The sequence below is a fragment of the Sarcophilus harrisii genome, chromosome 2 (genome assembly GCF_902635505.1).
Source record: "Sarcophilus harrisii chromosome 2, mSarHar1.11, whole genome shotgun sequence".
Taxonomy (NCBI): Eukaryota; Metazoa; Chordata; class Mammalia; order Dasyuromorphia; family Dasyuridae; genus Sarcophilus; species Sarcophilus harrisii.
In genome coordinates, this window is record NC_045427.1 from 131,302,138 (window position 1) to 131,324,040 (window position 21,903).

Here is a 21,903-nt window from a genome sequence, read left to right on the forward strand (position 1 = left end):
CTCTCCCTTCTCATTTCTTTTCTTCCTTTTTATGGAATTTGGAAAGAGGAGCCACATATTTTTTTTTTTATTACAGTGTTTTACTTTCAAAACATATGCATGGATAATTTTTCAACATTGATCCTTGAAAAATCTTGTGATGTAAATTTTTTCCTCCCTTCTTTTCACCCCCTCCTCTAGATGGCAAGTAATCCAATGTATGTTAAACATGTTAAAAAATTAAATCCAATATATGTATACAAATTTATAAAGTTACATGCTGCACAAGAAAAATCAGATCAAAATAAGAAAAAATGCAAGCAAACAACAAAAAGAGTTAAAATGCTATGTAGTGATCCACACTCAGTTCCCACAGTCCTCTGTCTGGGTGCAGATGGCTCTCTTCATCACAAGATCATTGGAACTGGCCTGAATTATGTCAGTGTTGAAGAAAGTCATGTCTACCAGAATTGATCATCATATAATCATATTGTTGCTGTGTATAATGATCTCCTGGTCCTGCTCATTTCACTCAGCATCACTTCGTGTAAGTCTCTCCAGGCCTTTCTGAAATCATCCTGCTGGTTGTTCTTACAGAACAATAATATCCCATAATATTCATATACCACATCTTACTCAGCCATTCCCCAGCGGATGGGTATCCACTCATTTTCCAGTTTCTGGCCACTACAAAAAGGCTGCCACAAATATCCATATTGTATTTTTGAGATTGAAAATATTTCTGGGAATATCAGTTCTTTTAGACTTTCAAAAGGGAAATCTGGAAGAGTAAGGGCAGAGTCATAATTGACCATGTCTATGTAAATAGGGACCTTATGCATCCACAAAATGACTGTTTTGGTGCTCTGACCTTCCACCTGCTCAGTTCCTTCGTACACCACTTCTTATTCCCCATAGTGGTCTCTCTTTCCTTCTAACTTTGGAGCTCCCATTGAGGCAGTTCCCATTATTATTGTAGTTCTGCTCTGAAACTTATCATCCTAGAGAGATAGCAGGGACCCTGAGGAGCCTTTCTGAGGGAGACTGCTTCTGTCCCCGTTCCGTGGCCTTCTTTGCTTCTCTGTGCACTGGCAGTTTTACTGGGTATTTGGGATTCCCCTTAAGATAAGGAGATGGCTGTGGCAGGGCCCAACACGCCGCTCTTTACAATTGAAGTACTTTGCTCACACAAGGATCAGCAGGCGTTTGCTCAGCACCTACTACGTGCAGAGAGAGGTGAGAGATGGTCCCTGTTCTCAGGGAGCTCCCAGTCTCATGGGGGAGATACCAGCCAATTATGGTCAGACTAGCTAGGTAGAGGACAGATTGGGGATACCAGCCAATTATGGTCAGACTAGCTAGGTAGAGGACAGATTGGGGACATCCTAGAGGGAAGCATTAAGATTAAAGAGGAAGGGGAAGGCTTTGTGCGGTAGGAAAAACTAGATGGATGAAGAATGCTGTATTATCGTCCAAACTATAAAATGTAGCCATCTCACTGAATTACAGAGCATTAATACTAGATGGAATAGAGGGTAAAGCACTGAATTAAGAATTAAGAAGACCCGAGTTCAAATCTTGGCTTAGACACAATAGCTCTGTGATATTAGTCAAGTCACTTAATTTCTATGTTTTTGTTTTCTTATTTATGAATGAAAATGGTGTTAAGAAATAATTCCTAGGTTGTTGGTGAAGATTAAATGAGTTACTGTACTCAAAGTGCTTTACAAGCTATAAATCACTATATGGATGTTATTTTTATTATTATTACTATTAATAATAATTAGGGGCAGTGAATTGGGCTTAGAAAATAATAACTGAAGGAATAAAGTGAACCATGTTTTTAAAAAAATGAGAGAGCCAGAAAATGGCTAGCCATTTATTGTAGGGAAGAAAACATCTCATGTAAATTAACCAGGGGTTTAGTGGTTCAGTTGGAAGGATATTAGTTGGTAATGGGTTCAACAAGTAGGGCTACACTGTGTCTTGCCTTTGTGAAGCAAGAACCAGATGATTGCATTTCTGTCCTCTCATAGATACTACCCACTATTCATTTGTCAGTGATGGAAAGGAGCAGTCTGGGCTCCTTCTTAGTCCTAGAGCTACCTTTGAGACCAGTATATCATATGGATCCAAGTCTTTTCTTGCAGCTCTCTCTCCTGGTCAATACAGTACAGTGCTCTTGTGATACCAAGTTGTTCCCTGAAATTTTTATTTTTAACAGTATTCTTCAGGTGATAATCTCCAAAGAATCAAATTAAGGGGGACATATGACAAGGTGCATGGTATGGCAATTTTTATTATCCCCATTACACAGATGAAAAAAAGTACTGTGGTCAAACTTAAATGCTTTGCCTCAAAGTCATATAGATAGTAAATTTTAGAACAGGATTCAAATACAGTATTATTACTATTTCTAAAAAAACCTCATTGAAAAAAATGTGTGTATGCTTATGTCTTATATACATACAACACAGACATGCACACTCATTCTGTTACACTGACAAAACAAAGTACATCTCAAAAATAAAACTTGGAAAACCATCTTAAATGTGCTTGGGAATATTAACCACATCTTGGTATTTTCACATTTGTTGAGCCAGTATCTTGACATATTAAGAATGGTATCCAGATTGATGAATCTTGGAGGCTTGAGCATGACTAGATTTTATGATTTACAAACTGAATGCTAACTGTATATTTTTGCATGGCTTTTCCATTTTTTTGTATTAATTATCTTTTTTAGGTTTATCAGAGTCTTTTTTTTTCTTCTGATTTCAGAGGCAATGATCCAGAGTTACATTAGCATTTCAGATTTGATTGGATATGCAGCATTGATTTCAAGGGAACATTTCTGATTTATTAGTAGCTCTTTTCAAATATCCATCCTGTATTGGCTTAATTCGAATGGATTTGTGTATGAGATAATGTGTGAAATCCCTCCTGAGCGTGCCAAACTGACAAATGTTTGTTTGGAAAACACTGCATATTTTTCTGATTTGTGAACCCTAAGGTATGGTGGATTGAAATCTGGCCAGAATAAAGAGCTAATAGGTTTAGATTCAGGAATTGGCTCCTACAGACTGTGTGAGCCTGGGAAAATCACTTAAAGCTATCAGTACCCCACACAAGTGACTTTTAGACTGTAAAAAGCATTTGCAAATCTGCATTAGTAGATGGATATTTCCTCACTTGCAGTTCCCTAAATTGGAAGAAATCATTGGTTTATAACTAAAGAAAGTGAATTTTAATGAACTTGGAACAGGAAGAATAGAATTGTGACAATTGATGGATTTCCCTGAAGGTAGGGGATAGTACCAAGTTGAAGATTGGAGATTGGCTTCATTTCATAAATAGTATTTTTCCTGAAGTATTTTTAATCAAGCCTGATTGTGGGGGAGAGTGGATTAAGGGGAAGAGAGTGGAAAACTGACTATACTTTTAAAAAAATAGCTTTTTATTTTCCAAAATTCATGCAAAGGTAGTTTTCAACATTCACCCTTGCAAAACCTTGTGTTCCAAGTTTTTTCTTCCCCCCTCTTCATTGATCCCCTTCCCTAGACAGCAAGTAATCCAGTATATATTAAACATGTGCAATTCTTCTAAACATATTTTCACAATTATCATGCTGCACAAGAAAAAATCAGATCAAAAGGAGAAAAAAATGAAAAAGAAAAAAAAATCAAGCACACAACAACAACAAAAGTGAAAATGCTATGTTGCGGTCCACACTCAGTCCCCACAGTCCTCTCTCTGGATGCAGATGGCTCTCTCCATCACAAGACCATTGGAAATAGCCTGAATCACTTCACTGTTGAAAAGAGCCTCATCCATCAGAATTGATCATCACATAATCTTGTTGTTGCTGTTTACAATGTTCTCTTGGTTCTGCTCATTTCACTCAGCATCAGTTCATGTAAGTCTCTCCAGGACGCTCTGAAATTATCCTGCTACTCATTTCTTACAGAACAATAATATTCCATAACATTCATATACCACAATTTATTCAACCATTCTCCAACTGATGGGCATCCATTCATTTTCCAGTTCTTGCCACTACAAAAAGGGCCGCCACAAACATTTTCGCATACATCGATCCTTTTCCTTTTTTAATGATCTCTTTGGAATATGGAATCAGTAGAGATATTGCTACATCAAAGGGTATGCACAGTTTGATAACCCTTTGAGCATAGTTCCAATTGCTCTGGTTGGATCTGTTCACAGTTCCACCAATAATGTATCACCGTCCCAGTTTTCCCACATCCCCTCCCACATTTATAATTGTCTTTTCCTGTCAGTTTAGCCACTCTGAGAGGAGTGTAATAGTACCTCAGAGTTGGAAACTGATTGTACTTTACCATACTTATTTCTATAATACACCTTTAAAGTTGTGTGTATTTAAGCAGATGTGCCAATGAGGAACAAAGAGCATAAAATTTGCCTTTTATCTCCCAAGTTATTCCCGACCAACCTCTCAAAATCATTAAAAGGCAGTGAAATCCATTGACTTATTTATTCAGCAAAGATGTTAAAATATCTGTTGTGAATGAAGCATTATGAAATGGTCTATAATGTAATTTGAGACCACCTCTAAGCATGACCTCAGTAGTATTCTTCTCTTGAGAGAGAAACAAACAGGAGAGACAGAGACACAGAGGGACAAGAGACAGACAGAGACAGGTACACAGAGATAGAGTTAGAAAGAGACAGAAAAAATTAAGCCTGTATGAGTCTCATGGTAGTTTTGTGAGTTAAGTGCTATTATCACCCCCATTTTATAGGTGAGGAAGCTGAGGGTGAGGGAAGTTAAGTGAGCTGCCCACAACTACACAATTAGAAAGTCTCTGAGGCAGGTTTTAAACCAGCTCCAAGCTCCCTGTGCTACCCACACCTGCCTCTCCATTGTAAAGAGCCATTGGTGCCCCTGTTGTTCTGCTCCTGTCCCTTAGGGAGCTCTTGCTCCCTTTATGAAGAGTCTCAAAGTTTGCAAACTACAGGCTGCCTTGTTTGATTTTCCTAACAACCCATGAAAGAGTGGTAGTAGTCGTCATCGTCATCATAATCCCCATTTTACAGATGAGAGAGGTAAAGTAATTTGTCCAGGGTCACACAGCTAGAACAAGTCAGAGGCAGGATTTAAATTCTGTCATCTTAACTCTGGTTCCTGAAATCTAACTGTTGTCAAAGGGGCATGTCTTAAAGAAACTTTGTAAGGGCAGCTAGGTGGTGCAGTGGATAGAACACTGGAGGACCCGAGTTCAAATCTGGTTTCAGACATTTAACATTTACAGCTGTGTGACCCTCAGTAAGTCACTTAACTCTAATTGCCTCAGCAAAAAAAAAGAAAAAAAAAGGAAGAATGTCTTTAAGTATACAATATTACTGCACACAGTAGGCAATAAATGACACAAATGTATTCCTCCTAGATTGTTTAAAGACAATCATTGTCTTAAAGGCACTTGGAGTGCTTGCTGTTTAAAGCTGGTTTGTAGAGTCTCCTTGTAAGAACATAAATAAGTTAGTTGCCCTTCAAAATTTTTCCTCTAGCCAGTATTTTTTAAGTGAAATTTATCAGCATAAAAATCAATGTCTATCTAAAAATTATCATAGTTTTGGCCATATGTCATCTTGTACTTTAAGCATATACAAATGTCTAAGATGCTAGAAATCAAATATTAGTCAGAAAGTGTAGAATTGCAGTTTTGGGAAAGGAGTTTTGAAGAGCATCTGGTCTGGTCCCTTGTCTTCAGGCAGGAAAAGTATGATTCACATTTTGTAGCTGAGCCTATTCCAGTTAAGTAGCTGCCTATGGAGATGGGGTTGGAGTTTCTGGGGATGGGAATAGAGTCCAAAATTCCTGCATCCTGATGGATGGTCTTCTTCTTGCAGAATTGGTAGTCCTTTTGTTTAGTAAGCAAATATTTGTATTGCCCAAGTATTCAGATAGAAATTTGATGCAAAATTATTCTTGTAAGTCTAATTTGACGTTGAAAAGGACCCTCATTTTCATAAAATAAGGCTACTCACATAACAGCATTCTTGAAATAGGAGCACAAAGTGATTTGAGGACTTTTCTTTAGGTTTCCATATTGTAAATACCATTGCTTGTAAAGTCATATCATGGCCATTGGGGGGGGGGGAACAGAACCCCATCTACCTTCAAGACCAAGTTTTGGTGCCTATTATCACTTCTTTCCTTTGTGAATTAAATTGACCTTTTCTCGCGGTGAGCCTGCTTGAACTTAGCGAGGCTGTTCTTGGATCCATAGACAGACAGTCTACTCCTGGAAGTTTTTCCTGTTAGGTTAGCTCTGTTTGGAGCTTGTAATTTAATAATTTGGCTTTAGAGAATCCAGGGATATTTTCATATCAGAAAGAGGCAATGGAAAAGGTCTTGAATGAGTAAGTGAAATTATATATGTGTGATTGAAGCTATCCATAAAGTCATTCAGCCACCAGGAATCAACTTAGAAATACCATTTAATTAATGTCTGGAATGTATAGTCTTTTGGTAACTGTGACATAGATGATTTCACCAGGTGAAAAAACAAATTTTTTTTCTGACATAATTGTGCTCTTATTTAAAAGTATTGTACATTTTAATAATAAAAAAAACGTGTCTTCTAACTTATTTTTCCCTCCCCCCCTTTTTGGCCAGAATTTCTATCTATCCCATTAAAAGCCAGATCAAACCATGCTTTTTTTTTTTTTTTTTTTTTTTTTTTTTTTTTTTTTTTTTTTTTAAGTTATATCTGAACTAAGTATGTCAGGGAAAGTGGGGATAGGGACTAAATAAGTATTTGTAAGTCATTCATTAAGTCACTGGGATGTGTATTTGTTTTTCTACCTATATTCCAGAATATTGGAAAGAAGATGACCTGTCAGGAATTTATTACAAATCTCCAGGGTGTGAATGAAGGCTGTGATTTTCCTAGGGATCTGCTGAAGGTAAGGAAGAAGTAAAATATTAATTTTTCTAAAAAGTAGTTTTATATTTGAACAATTTCTAAATTGGTAGACAAGGATTCTTTTTTCCTCTTCTCCTCTGAAATATATGTGATTCAATTCCAGCAAAATAAACCTATGTGAAAAACAAGATATCTTGGAAACCATTGCAATAATGACTTGTTAAGTAGATCCTATAAATTTGGCAGCTCAAACAGTTTAATGGATGGCATTGAACTTCTGGGTTGTTTGTAATAAGATGGTTTCATAAAGCCTGGGAAAGGTTACAAAGGTATGTTCACTATCGAAACAAAAACGCATTTGCAGATTATAATGGATACAGTTCTGGCTTTATTCAAGCTCTAGTCACATATCCTTGAGTTGTCTCTGGAAATCGATTAAATTAAATCTGAATAATTACAGAATGCCTGCAGTATTTGCAGTCTGACTTTATTTTTGGCCTCATTCCTCTCCGTCATCAGATAGTTATCATAGAGACAACAGAGTTGAGATTAGGATTCACCATACATTTTTTAGCAAGATAAATGAAATGGTGTGCATTTAATCAAACGGAAGATTGTTAGCTAAAGGAAATGTGAATCTGGGGATGGGCTGAGATGGGGAAAGTCATGTAGGATCTGATTATGGTGTACAATAGGTCTGGACTTGGAGGCAAGAAGATCTGAGTTCAAACATCTGCACAAATATCTACTAGCTGTGTGTCCCTGGGCAATTTACTTAAATTCTGGCTGCCTCATTTTCTTCATCTGTAAAATGGGATAATTGCACTTCTCAGGGTTATTGTGAGGGTAAAATGAGATAATGAATGTAAAGCACTATGCAGACTTAAAGTGCTGTATAAATGCTAGCTGTTCTTTATCTTTTATTTGCCTTTATCTCTTATTTTCTGACCTAGCACTCACCTAGAGTTCTTACAAAATCAATTGTTGAGAATAAATTTTTGCTACATAAAGAGCAAATTTGGGTTTCTAGGTGATGCTGTAGTATGGAAATTGTTCAATGAAGGAAAAACATCCTGACTACTGTGTCTTAGACAATTGTTTTTAAATTATAACTGAAAATAGTTTAGAGTGCCTTCCTTCAATTTTAGAAAGAGGCAATTAAAGGAGGGAGAAAGACAATATGAGTTATAATATAAACTAGTGCTGAACTTAGTTTCATTTAGTAGTTCATTCAAAAATGGTGATATTGGGCAAAATGAAAAGAGAAAAAACATCTTTTCGATAAGCAAGTAGAGAAGTCATTTACTTTTATTTTTAAGACTAGCAAAGCTATTACCTTTATTGGCTTTGAGTGGTAAGTTAGTCTTTGTCTCTGTGAGGCAGCTTTACGGGAGATAAAAGGTGCCCCCCCGTGGCAGTAACTCTGCCTGGCACAATTTACTGATCCCATACAAGAAGACACAGGTTAACAAGTTTGTTTGTTTTTTCTCCCCAGTCTGTTGGTATTAGCCTGGAAAATAATGGATTCTGTGGAAAGGGAGTATTTGCCAGGGCTTTTCTCCAGTAATGTCTGAAATGAAAATTGACACAATAATTTTCACCATGTAGCTTATTATATAGGTTGATTTGGTGAGTCGAGATATTTTACATTATTGTACTTATATAAGTGAGGAGTCTCAGAATCTTTGATGCAGTGATCAGGTGAGGAGTTGCAGCCCAGATTCTCATCCTGTGATTGTCACACAACTTGGGGAAATACCTTCTTCCACCTACTTGCTAGGCAGAGAATTCGCCTGATGATTTTTTTTTTTTTTTTTTTTTTTGTAGTTGTGCAATTAGAAATTTGTTTATGAATCTCAGGGGGAAACCAAACCCTTTCCAACTACTGCATCATATACTGTACCTTATTTACTGTGGAAAGATTGGTTACTCATTGGTATTCCTGAAACATCTATAGGATTTAGAATTGAAATTGTCAGGTGGAAGATTCTATCCTGAAGGTGATAATCTTCCATTTTGATAGAAATCAAGATTTTCCTGCGTGTTGCAACATGAACAGGATTTCACTAAAGCCATTTCTCCCTCCCCCAATTATACTATTCTTTTTGTATAGCCAGTCTCCTTAGTTTTCTTTATCTTTTTCCTATTAGTTATGTCTGGATTTCCTGCTGAGATTTTAATTTGACTAAAAAAAAAAAGTATACATGTTACATGCATAATACATTTTATATCTACATAAAATGTGTGTATATATGCACATATCTGTATGTGGTTAAATGTGTGTGTGTGTATATACACACACACACAGAAACACATATGTACACATGCATATACCACATACATGTAAATATATAGTTTATATCCACCTATATAATTATATATAAATATATAGTGCATATGCACATATATGTACATATATCCATGTGTGATTAGATGTATATGCTTATATAAAATGTATATATACATCTCCAGTGATGTGATTAGATATATATGCATATGTGATGTACATGTAAAATGTATATTTTACATCCCCTGTATAATTATATAAAAGTACACAGTGCATATACAATATACATGTAAATGTATGCACACATATCTACTCCTGTGATGATGCATGTGCATATACACAGCCATTTATATATTTGCACACATATAAAATCTATAGATGTATTATTTGTGTACAAGTGTGTATTATACACACACATCTAAGCACACAGATGGATAAATATATACAAAAATTCCATGTATGTTTTAGATCCTGTGCTGTAAGTTTTAAAATACTTAAATTAAAAAAATTTACACAAAAACTGGAATTTAAAATGTAACAGTTCAAATTTATTTGCTTTTTTCTCTTCTCTTTCCACTTTGCCATTGTTCTTTGTGCGGATGCCAACTTCACTTGCAAGCAGAGTATTTACAGATTTAAAGGAGAGATTTATTGAAATATTGATTGAAGGACAAATACAAATTGAGAGCTAGAACAGATCCTGCACCGAGCTTACTTTCTGATAGGAGGACATGGTTTATAGAGGGAAGGGGGGACCCCAGACTCTTTGGTTTACAGAATCACAGGGACTCAATGCAGGCTTGAGGCATGGGCCTTCACACCCTTTTCTAGGGGCAGTGGGAGAATGGGTCTGACTGCTGTTGAGAGCCAAGGGGGTGGGGGTGGGGTGAGGGTGGAGGTAGGAGGGAGGGGATCACTAGCAGGATGCCCTTCGGCCTGGACCCTGGTTTTCTGGTGGGTGACTGATTGGATGTGAAGCCTGAGGCTTAGTGCAGGTAGGGATTAGATAAAGAGATTTCTTTTTTCACCACTGTAGAGAACCTTTGTAAAACAGAACACTTCATGGTGAGCCAGCCTTTCCCAGAGACGTCCATAAAAGCGGAGGGCTGGGTTTGGCTCCTCTTCCGGTTCTCTCTGACTTGAAATAGTTGGCACCCATTGGGGTTTCAGGTCAGGGCAAAAGCCTTTGCCGAAGCAATCCTTTCAGTGTCCCCGAGCACAGTCTTTGCCACCAGAGAAGGCAGGAGGCCTCCAGAGTTTTTTCATTCGGCTGAATCCTTCTTCATTGCAGCTCTTTGGATGTAGGGCTCACAAATTAGGGATTCCCTCCTCTGAGTCTGTTTTCCCCCTTTGGGTGTTCAGACCAGCCTTCTGACTCCTAAAACTTGGAGAACAGTCCTGTTGTGCCTTTCTGTCTTCAAGAGGGAGGCCCAGGTACCAATTTAGGATCAATGATTACTAATTTCTTTCTCTCCCCCCAATCTCAGGGTTAATTTGTGTTGAACTCCTTAAAAACCTCAGTTTTGCTCTATCTCTTAAGGACTGAAGAATTTCCTTTAGGCAGTTGTCTGTAATTTTTCTAACAATCTTATTGGGTCAGCAACAGAATGACTGTTGGGGGAAATTGTATTCTATAGGTCCTTCAGCCTGCATTCTCCCTAGGAATAATATTCAGTTTTTGGAATGAGCGGTGGGAGAAAGAGAAAAGTCCCATGGTAATTGTGTACCCCTTTCATTGTGTTCATGTATAAGAGCCCAGAAAAACTCCTGAAATTATGAGTTTTTAGCCATTGCAAATGGATATCTACATTCCCCCCTTTGCATTTCCTCATGGGGCTAGGATAGTTGAAATGGAAGGATTTTGGAATTGGCTTAATGTTTTCTGTCCCAAAGCAAGGTTTTATTATTATTTTTGGATTCCCTTGTTATATTTAAAATTAAGATTTGAATTTGCTTGTTGCTATGGCTAGCCAGGCAGACAAGAATATTTATTGAGGGATCACTCTTCTGCAGGACATGGGATACTAGGTTAAGTAGAGTTAGGAGAGTAAAGTTAGGGGTTAAACAGAGAAACTTAAAAACAGGTTTCTTTGCTCAAAGAGATTACAGTCATTTGGGAGAGAAAAGAAGGGGGATTTCCCTCCTTTAAAATGTCCAGTTATTCTGTAACTTTTCTTCTGATTGAACTGTAAATTAAATTTCACTACTTTAACTTGGTTAATATTGATGTATAGGAACAATAATTTATTCATCGTAATTCAATATCCATGTTTTTCTCATTGTAAATCATAGAAAAATACATTAGGAATTTTCTTTAAGTAATGACAAAACCTTACAGAATTTTATGCGTTCAAATAAGGTTAGGTTAGCACCAAAGAGATAGAAGGTAAATTGAGTCATTAAAAAGATATTTTAAAGGAGTATATTTTATATACTTTCTTTGGGTTTTCCTCCTACCTTTTAACAACTTTAGACAATTCTTTTGATGATTCTTCCTACGTATCATCCACAGTATCCTTCTACTCAATTTCATACATCTCACTCCTATCTCCTTTCTTCTCCTATCTCAGATGTAACACATTAAAAGAGTGGCTTTTCATGGCAGACCAGGTGCTCTATTCCCAAGCTGTAAATCTTGTTCATTCCACAATCAAAGGGGACATTTCCAAATGTTCCTCAGGAACACAGTATAAAAACCACCTTTGGTCTGAGAAAGGCCCTGATCACTATACTAATCACCAAATTTTTATAAAACTTTCACTTTTATAAAGTGCTAGGTACTAGGATGATGAAAAATAATTTGTATAATGCAGTCTTACACAGTCCTTTTGGAGCTTACAATCTAGTATGATTACATTACACAAGATGGCATGATAAATTCATTAAAGAGTTACAGAACAAAGCATTTGATGAGATAGGTGGAGGAAAGCTGTTTTATTAATGAAGGGGAAGCCTTTGAAATGGAGGTAGCATTTGAGTTGAGTAAAATGCTTGTAGTTTAGTAGAAGGGGAGAAAAATGGGGGGGGGGGTGTATTTCTGATATATAGGAAACAAAATGAAAAAATCAGCCATAAGGGCACAGTGCATTTTAAGGGAAGGAGAATGGGAGAATTAAGGAATAGTCTTTAACTTAAAAAAAAAAAATTCCCCCCAAATTGTCTACCCCTTGTTCAAAACATTCTCCCAAATGCATCTCCTCTTTTGGGGCTTAATTATTTTAAATAACTTATTTTATTAATTTAGTTATTTTTCTTCTTTATAATCCTCATTAGTCCCCTGCCTTTTTTGCTTAATTGTATTAGGAAAATGGCAATAATACTTTCAGTCATACTTGGTTTGTACAAAATCCTTAATAATTCTTTAATTGCTGTAAGAAAAAACACAAATATCTTATCTTGGCCCTCAAGACCATTCACAGCCTGGCTCTGTCTTACCTCTCTAGTCATATTTTCACTTCTAATTGATACCAAATTTGACTACTAGCTTTTCCCTGAACTTAATATCCCATAACCCACTTCTTTATAGTTACCTTAATCATCCCCCAGGCCTGAGACCTATTTCTTCCTTATCCCTGCTTGTCAGACTTCTATTTTCTTTGAAAGCTCAGTTTAGATGCCATCTCTTTCTGAGAAAGCCTGTCTAGATTACTTCAAATGCTAATAATTCCATTTTCAAATCTTTGCCCTTTCTGTTTGGCTGTTTTAAACTCTTCTCTCCTCCCCCTACTCCTAGTAGAATATAAGCTCCCTGTGGGTAGGTACTGCTTAAGTTTTGCCTCTGTACCTGCCCCTAGCTCACAGACCTTATATGTCTCAGCTACTTGATGCAGGTTTGCTGACTTAAATTGGCAGTCCCGATTTTCCACACTGCTCATGTGTGGGGGAGAAGCAGCAGAGTAGTGGGATAATGGATACTGGTTACTTAACTGCACAAGTGGGGAAAACCAGGAGCATTTCATTAAAAACTTATATAAAAAGTGCCTCCCCCAAATCTATGACAAAGGTAAGAGGAAATGAAGGCAACAAAGAATAAATGAAAATTGAGATATGAAAGTACGTGGTTGAAGGTCAGCTCTCAGCTGTGTATTAATTTTCTTCTGAGATGAACTCTGAAAGCTTCAGATTTAAACAATGAAGTTTTTGTTTTGCGTCTGTTTTCAGATAGTGGCAGCTACCCCTTATGTGCGGAGTATTGTAATATATTCTGTGGTGTATTACCAGAAAAAACGGATTTGGTGCAGCCCTTTGCTTCCTGAAATCTTACTGAAGAAATCTAAAACTATGTCCACAGACCAATTTGAGAGCTTCAAAGCAAATTGTAAGCAATTTGCATGGTGCAGAAGAGAAGATGAGCCTTAAAATCTAAAACTTAGTCTTGGTTAATTAGTGCAAAGCCTGAAGGAGTAGAGGGATAGTGTTCTGGTTGCCAAGACATCTTCTCTGGGAATGTAAGGGAAGCTAAGAAGGTTGCCTTGGTCCCTTGGTTGAGGAGTCACTTTTGAGGTTATCTATTGGCCAGCCTGCCTTTAGACTATTCTTTACAATGTTGTTCCTTGGTAGGAGCTGTTGCTGCATTTGTTTTAGTCCCTTTGATGTATTCTGGTTACTTTGAAGTCACCGTGGAGCCCCTGAAAGGAAACCTGAAAGTGTTCTTAGGTTCGGAGTCATCCATGGATCCTTGCTGCTTTTATCCCCCTCAGAGGTGGTGAATCATCATACCTATTCCAGGTAGATGCATGTGTTTGAAGCTATTAAAATGAGCATAAACAATCCTATTGAAAGCTTTGTTTGGTATTTATTTGTGCATTAATCTATGGCTCAAATGTTGAGTTTTGCTTTTCTAAACGATCCTGTGTGGTGTTTGGTGTTTTTGAAATCATTTTCCAACAATGCATGGGCTAGATAATCTGTTCTTTAACATTCACTAAAACTATGATATGCTCTGTTAAAAAGGAGTTTATCATTTGATCTCCTTAGGGTAAAAGTAATTTATTAAAGTGAAGTAGAAATTGGGAAGAAGGGGAGATGAAGCAAGGAATAAATTAAAACAAATATAAGATGCAAAAGGTCAGTAAAGAAGAACAAAATATTTTAAATTAAGATGAATGCCTTTTGTCTGACAAGGGAAGGAGATAATTTCAAAATATAAAATTATGCCTTACAAATTCCCTATCTTCAAGCTATTATATCTATGACTTTTGTGTGTAAGTGTACAAGTCAATAGAAAATTAAACAGTTGTTCAACGTTTTGATACTTTTTTTTTTTGGTGATGAGAAAGAAAATGTTAACAGGAAGGCATGTTAAATTCTGTGTGTTTAATAAAAATCATCAGACTTAACTAGGTCAGCCAGCCCATACCATAATCTCTTTGCCTATGGAAGTTTCTTGCATGCAGTCAGGTTTCCCCTTTTGATAATAATCTTTCCCAGAACGTTAGAAAATTTTCAGCCATTCAAAATGTATAGATTAAGAATAATGAATCTGTTAAGTGGGAATGAGTGTAAAAATGAAAAAGGAAAGGAGGACTCAAAAGTGAAAGCCCAGTAAGGTTGAGGTTGTTAACAGAATCATTTACTCTTTGAGTTTGAATAGGACATGTTTAGCTAAGTAAAGATAGGCTCACCATTAGTAAGCTATCTGCATAGTCCATGGTAACCCAAAGTAAAATACAAAATGTCCCTTAATTGTGTTGCCCCTTTGCATTTCTCTGCCGCCATGGGTAATGATACTGGGAGGGAGACAGAAAATTGCATGGATTTGCATGCAAGAAATTAAACAGTTTTTATGCCATTTATACATTTTGTCTTGGCTCTTAGAACTCTAAATGTGAGGTCCTTGTCCAGTAATTGAGTGGTCATCATACAGGAAGAGATGAGGTTTACCAGTCTTGATATTCTTACTGTAAGTGAAACCAGAAGAAAGAAAATATAGCCAAATGAAAGAATAGTTCCCAGTGAGAGATTGATTCACAAGAAGGAGTCAATGAAAGAGAAGATATCAAAGGTACAGGAAAAAACTTAAGACATTATCAATACTGGAAAAAAAAGGCAAACAAGAAGAATATTCAATACCTACCTCTAAGCTGCTAGATGGTATAGTGGATAATGTTCTTGAGTTCAAATCTGTCTTGAGACACTAGCAGTGTGATCCTGGACAAGTCATCTAATCCTATCTGCCTCAGTTTCCTCATCTGTAAAATGGGGTGGAGAAGGAAATGGCAAAGCACTCCAATATCTTTGCCATAGAAACAAATGATGCCACAGAGAGTTGAACAGGACTGAAAAATAACAAATTTAACCTGTGGTGTAAGACTACAAGACTTCAAACATAGCAGTCCTTGGAATATTGAAAGAGACTCAGAATAAGGGGGAAGAGGATAGGAAGAGAATATGAGAAATTGAAATTTATTAAAGAGAGCTAAGAACAGGTGATGATTTAAAGCTAGATTAAGAGGAGGAAGCTCAGAATAGGCACAAAGATTTGGAAGTGAATTGCCAGAAGAATGCTGGGAGAACTTAGGAGCTATTTCATGATATCAGGACTGTGAATAGCAGGAAAAGTGCTGATTGGAGTATTTAACAAGTGTGGGCTAATTAGCAGCTACCTCCTGTAAGGCTCTATAGAAACAGAGGGTCTGTGTACAAATAAACAAAGATTAGCTGGTGGCTAGATTCAACATTTTAATCAATTGGTCAATCTATAAGCATTTATTAAATGCCTACTATGTGTCAGCCACTATGTTAGGCACTGCAGATACAAATACAAATAGTGTAACAAACTACTTTCAGAGAGGATTCTTTCTAGTAGGGAAGACGATAGAACTATGTACAAAATAAATTAATGGAAAGTTATTAGGGCCAGAATTGGCATTTGGGTAGATCAGGAAAGTCTTTATGAAGAAGATATTGCTTTCTGCTCAACGATAAGAGAGATCTTACTCTTTTTCAATAGTTTTATAACAAATTTGTAAGTCTTTTCACTTAGAAATTTTTGTATCCTAATAGAGTTTGTTGAATATTATGGGTTTCTTGGCTTCTAAATAAAAGGCAAAGTTAACTGCTTTATGTTAATATTTAAATAGATGGTTTTTTAAAAGAGGTAAACATGTGTATGTCATATGATGTTAACAGCAGAATACCAAGATTGGAAAGCATCCCTAGACTGTCTCCTGAAAAATCTTTTTTATGTATACCAGAAATAATGAGCCCTTTTGCTACTTTGGTTCCTCATTGGAGAGCAGAGAATGTAAGGACTGGAAGGGACCATAGAACTGATAATCTAATTTTGGAGACAGGAAAACTGAGTACTAGAAACTAACCCAAGTTCCCTGATTTCCAATAACATCCAGAATTCAGATTTCATATTATCTTTCTTCCATTAAAAAATATTTCCAAATTCTGGTTATCACTTCCTTCTCATACTTGGAGATCATACATACACCTATGCAGTAACAATAACTTTTGGATTCTTAGTAGAAATATTTCCTGTGAATTGAAAAATTAATTTCTTTTATTCCTCTCTTTACCTCTTTATCCTGAGTTTTCTTAACTACATGGCTCTTAATAGCCTTTACATCTTTGTAAGGAAATAATACAAAACACTCTGGCTATCAAATTGCTCTGATGTAAGATATTGAAGTTACAGTGTTTAAATTTCTTTAGCTTTTTATTATATAAAACAAAAGGAAAGTCAATTTAATAAAAAAGAAAAAATAAATTGTTTTGTTCTTAGAAAGACTAAGCTGCTGTGGCAGACTCATGTATACAGTGAACCCCATTTATTGGAAGCTGAAATGTTTGAATGAAGCTGAAAAGGCTTCAGGTATGCCACTGATTTGTCATGTAATGGGTGATACAGTGCATTTAGAATCAAGGCACCTGAGTTCAGATACTGCCTTTGTTACTACAAGTGTAATGAACTTGAATCATTTCCCTTCACTTAAAAAAAAGAGTGGGGTTAAATTGTTTTTGAGGGTTTAGGTTTGGTGATGAAGTAGATATAATAATGGAAAAAGGAAATAAAAGTGAAAATCTTTAAAGTGGCAGATATGTAGTCTGTTTCTACAGTTAATAATAATAATAAATTGCTATTTGTCTGCCATTTTATGACTGGAAACACACTTAGAATGCATTGATTGTCCATTTTAAACTTTATACCACGTTTATTAGATAGATTTTTCAAATTATAGTATTACCATTTTTCAGATGAGAAAAATTGAGACTCAGTGAAGTTGAATGATATATCCATAGTCATAGCTACTAAATTTTGCAAGGAGAATTTAAAAGCAAGCCTTTTTGATTTCAAGTCTAGCATTACATAAACTAAGTTACACTACTTCTTTTTCTTTAATTCTGTTATGCTTTCAGGTCTTATTAATCAAGGACACATTCATTTACACAGATAAGGGAGCTTGAATAGCCTGAAACCTGTGATTCCCCTCTTAGAATAATATATTTTAATGAAAAAAATAAAATACACAATATTGTAAAAGTAACCAATTATATTGACATTCAATTACTGAAATATTTTTTAAAAATTCATAGACTGCTCTATATCCATGATACTATGATTGTTCTCTTGTAAATCTAGTTTATATATTTTTTAAAATTGACAAATGGTTTATCCTATGCTCTTGTTTTATGACATGACTTCATGCATTTCTGGTATGAGCTTGTAAAGATATGGCACTTCTGTTCCTCATTTTGTAAGAGCCCTTTTAACCTTAGAGTCTTATAAAAAAGTATTATGGCAGTCTTGACATCTTTTGGTCATATACCAAAAGTACTTCTCTAAGCAAATTTTAAATTCCTTGCTGGGTCCAAGAGAAGAGCACATACTTATGTGAACATCAGAGGGTATTCAAGTTTCAGACCAAGGAAACATTAATCTCTGTCGATTCCCACTGGTTGATGTCAGAGGACAGCATGAGGAATGTGGGGGGGTGGGGAGAGGAGAGAAAGAATATAATTCTAATGTAAAGGCTGAATAAATTTGCAGAAATATTTGATCTGTGTTTTATTCTGAGTGCATAGTTCAAAATAGGAACTCATGGGTGGTATTTAAATATAGCTATATAAAGAACATTTACTGTTGCCCAGAATAGGTGAATGATTCCTGATGAGGGGGTCATTGAAAAACTGTTAAAAATGGTATCTGTGGTATGGATAATTTTTGGTGTGTTTAGGCAGCAAATTTTGCAGATCTTTGATCATAGTTAATGGCCCTCCTCCAGCAATTTTGAATATTCTGAATTAAAATTGGAAGTAGATTTTTTTCTCCCTCTTTTCTTTCTTTCTCTCTTTTTTTTTTAAGTAAGAAAACTTGAGTCTGAATGATTTAAAAGGTCTTGTCAGGTTTGGTTACCTGGTTGTCCTTCAGTTGAAGGATTGAAAAGAGGAAGCATGAGTATGTTTGTTGGTCATCGATTTGACCTCAAATATAAAGTGATGGTGACTTTGAATCAGCTGAAGCTTCATCACTCATGCTCATCATATTTTAAAATTTTTTTTCTTAATTATAAAATTTTTAATATTAATTTTTTTAAAAAATTGAGTTCTAAATTCTCTCCTTCCTATGCCCCTTCTCCCACTTATTGAGGAACCAAGGAATATAATCTTAATTATATATATAAGGTCATGCAAAACTTTTCCTTATGTTTAAAAAAACATGTTTATGTTTAAAAAAAAGATGTTCATTATATTTAAAGATGTATCTATAACAAAAGTCATCTTTGAACTTTTTCAATAGAACAGATGCTGCTTAAAGCATATAAACAAATTTCTTCTCCCCTTCCCCATCCAGAGTTGTATTTGAGTGGGAGTGGTAGTAATACTTAAGGATACTTTAATGGAATATTAACAATTCCCAGAACGATTCTATTTTTAATCTTATAATACAGAAACTACACAGTATTTCATATTCGAATATATCCATAGAATTTAGAAATGCATGTGATGAATTGTTTTTCCTTTTACTACTTCACTGCATCTGCCATCAACATTATTATTGTTTCTATACCATCCTCCCTCTTGTATTTCCATATTTGCCAAGTTCTTTATAGTTATAGGGAAAGCAAAACGATGTAGTATCCAAGAAGGAAAATTTGTGGGGTAGCCCATTTTAATTGCTCTTCTGCTCTTGATTCAATGGCTCTCCTTATACAACAAATATTATTCCCTTTTTCATTTTCTTCCTCTGTATTATTGTCAGGATGTATATTGTACTCTTCTTTCTCAGTGGGCCAAATGTTTGGAGATTTCAGTGACTTGTATACAAATGTCTCACAATTATTATTATAATATGTTTAGAGGATAATGATTATAGTCTGCTAATCTGGGAGTCTAGTAGTATGTCACCAGCCAGTACAGATTTGAGGTGTCAAAATAACAAATTTAAATCTTCTGTCTCATATCTGTAAAAAAAACCTTGAAGTTTACAAAGTAACTGCCACTTCAAGCTCTCTCAGAACTTGACATTTAAGCATCCCCATTATTTTTGTGTGTAATTTAGCCACCCATTCTCCTCATTTACATAGATTTTAAATTGGAGTACAGTTTAAAAGATTTGGCTGTTTGGGTGTGTAGTGATATCTCAGAATTATCTTAATTTGCATTTTTCTGATCAATAATGATTTGGAACATCTTTTCATATGGCTAGAAATAGTTTCCTCTTCATCTGAAAATTGTCTGTTCATATCATTTGACCATTTATCAATTGGAGAATGACTTGATTTCTTTTAGAGTCAATTCTCTATATATTTTAGAAATGAGGCCTTTATCAGAACCTTTGACTGTAAAAACGTTTTCCTAGTTTATTGTTTCCCTTCTAATCTTGTCTGCATTAGTTTTGTTTGTACAAAAACTTTTTAACTTGATATAATCAAAATTATCTATTTTGTGATGAGTAGTTCTTCTTTGGTCACAAATTCCTTCCTCCTCCACAGGTCTGAGAGGTAAACTATCCTAGGTTCTTCTAATTTATTTATAATCTCATTCTTTATGCCTAGATCATGGACCCATTTTGACCTTATCTTAGAGTACGGTGTTAAGTGTGGGTCAATGCCTAGTTTCTGCCATACTTATTTCCAATTTTCCCAGCAGTTTTTGTCAAACAGTAAACTCTTATCCCAAAAGCTGGGGTCTTTGGGTTTGTCAAACATTAGATTATTAGTTATTGCCTATTTTGCCCTGTGAACCTAACCTATTCCACTAATCAACTTGTCTATTTCTTAGTCAATATTAAATGGTTTTGGTGACCGCTGCTTCATAATATAGTTTTACATCTGGTACAGCTAGGCCACCTTCATTTGAATTTTTTTTTTTCCATTAGTTCCCTTGAAAGTCTTGACCTTTTTCTTTATTCATTTCTATGCAGCATGACCATCTCTAATGTAAACCACTGAGGATAACTTCTGGTCAGAATAGAACAGCTTTCTTATGCATATATTTCTTGGCATGGCTATTATTAGGTCAGTGGGCAGGAATTTTCTCCAAGTTATCTATAACACTTGGAGTCCTTAAGCGTTATGAAAACAACAAAATTTAGCATTTAGTTAGCCAGAATAATTAAATAGGAAAGTACTAGTGGAGTGTGAGTTCTTTCTGAGAAGATAGCACAGTATCTCTCTCTCTTCACACATAACTCTTGTTAGACAGTGTCCCATGTCCTAACGCTGTTCTCCCACATCCGAGAATGTGCTTTGGGCTTTTTTTGCCTTTGATATGATTTGTGGTACATCCCATAGGATCAAAAATTCCCACTTAAGGCTCTGTTCCTTGGTATTTTGGAAGATCCATACTTTCATTGCATTTAAGCAGACTTCATCCTTCCATATCCACTCATTTCATGTGATTATAATCCCTGCTTTCCCATAACAACATATTGACTATCTTGTCTTTTTTTCTTTATTATTACAAAGGTTCCAGTGTACTACTATTCAGTCTGGTTGTCAATTTTTTTTTTTTTTTTTAATCAGTTGTCTTTCCTTCTTTTTTCATGATTGATCCATCTCCTTTTGGGTCACGCCTGCCCTAGATGATAATGTTTTTTAAATGTCTAACTGTATGCAAGTCATTTCTCAGCACATGTCATGGTCTGCTTATCCCCATTTTATATCTTTCCCTTGTCCTTTCTATTATTTGTAATTTTAATTTTTTTACAATTACAATGTTTGATGTTTCTCAATCTTATATAGCCCAACTGGGAGAACATTGGTTTTAAGAGTTTTGAGACAGCAATCAGTTCCTGGTCATGAAAGCATTGGATAATTTCCCATGTAAAATTTGCCACTTGGGAAATATAGCTTTCTTTCAGCCTAGTTTTGGGCCCAGATGATTGTCCATCTCATTTATAATGCTTGTCCAAGGTGATCATAATTGATAATACTTCCAACAGTGACAGTCACAAATTATCATTGTAGTGTCATACAGTGGAATGATGCCCAGGGAATGGAGAATTGTGTGTTATAGAACTGGCTCTCTTCCTTTTCACATAGCATCTGGACCAATATTTGCCAGAGATTCTGAAGGAGAGATTCTTGTTTTGGGAAAGCATTTGTAATACTTAATCCCTTAGGTCTATGATTTTATTCAAAAATGTTATAGTGAGGGACATTTCCACCTTATGATGGAACACAAAGAGATCTTCATTTATCACAACTGCATATGTCCATATGTCTTCTAAAACCTACCCAATGATTAGATTTAACTTTATTTGAAGCAGGACTAGAT

The 21,903-nt window shown here is 35.7% G+C and overlaps 1 protein-coding gene across 4 annotated transcripts in view; it reads left to right on the forward strand.

The window, feature by feature from the left end:
- Nucleotides 1-21,903, forward strand: part of PSD3 (pleckstrin and Sec7 domain containing 3) — a 580,732-nt gene that overhangs the window by 326,408 nt on the left and 232,421 nt on the right. For all 4 annotated transcript variants that reach the window (XM_031950819.1, XM_031950820.1, XM_031950822.1 and 1 more), the window contains exon 9: nucleotides 6,838-6,927. In XM_031950819.1, coding sequence (XP_031806679.1) covers nucleotides 6,838-6,927 — 90 coding nt within the window. The remainder of the gene's footprint in view (nucleotides 1-6,837; nucleotides 6,928-21,903) is intronic.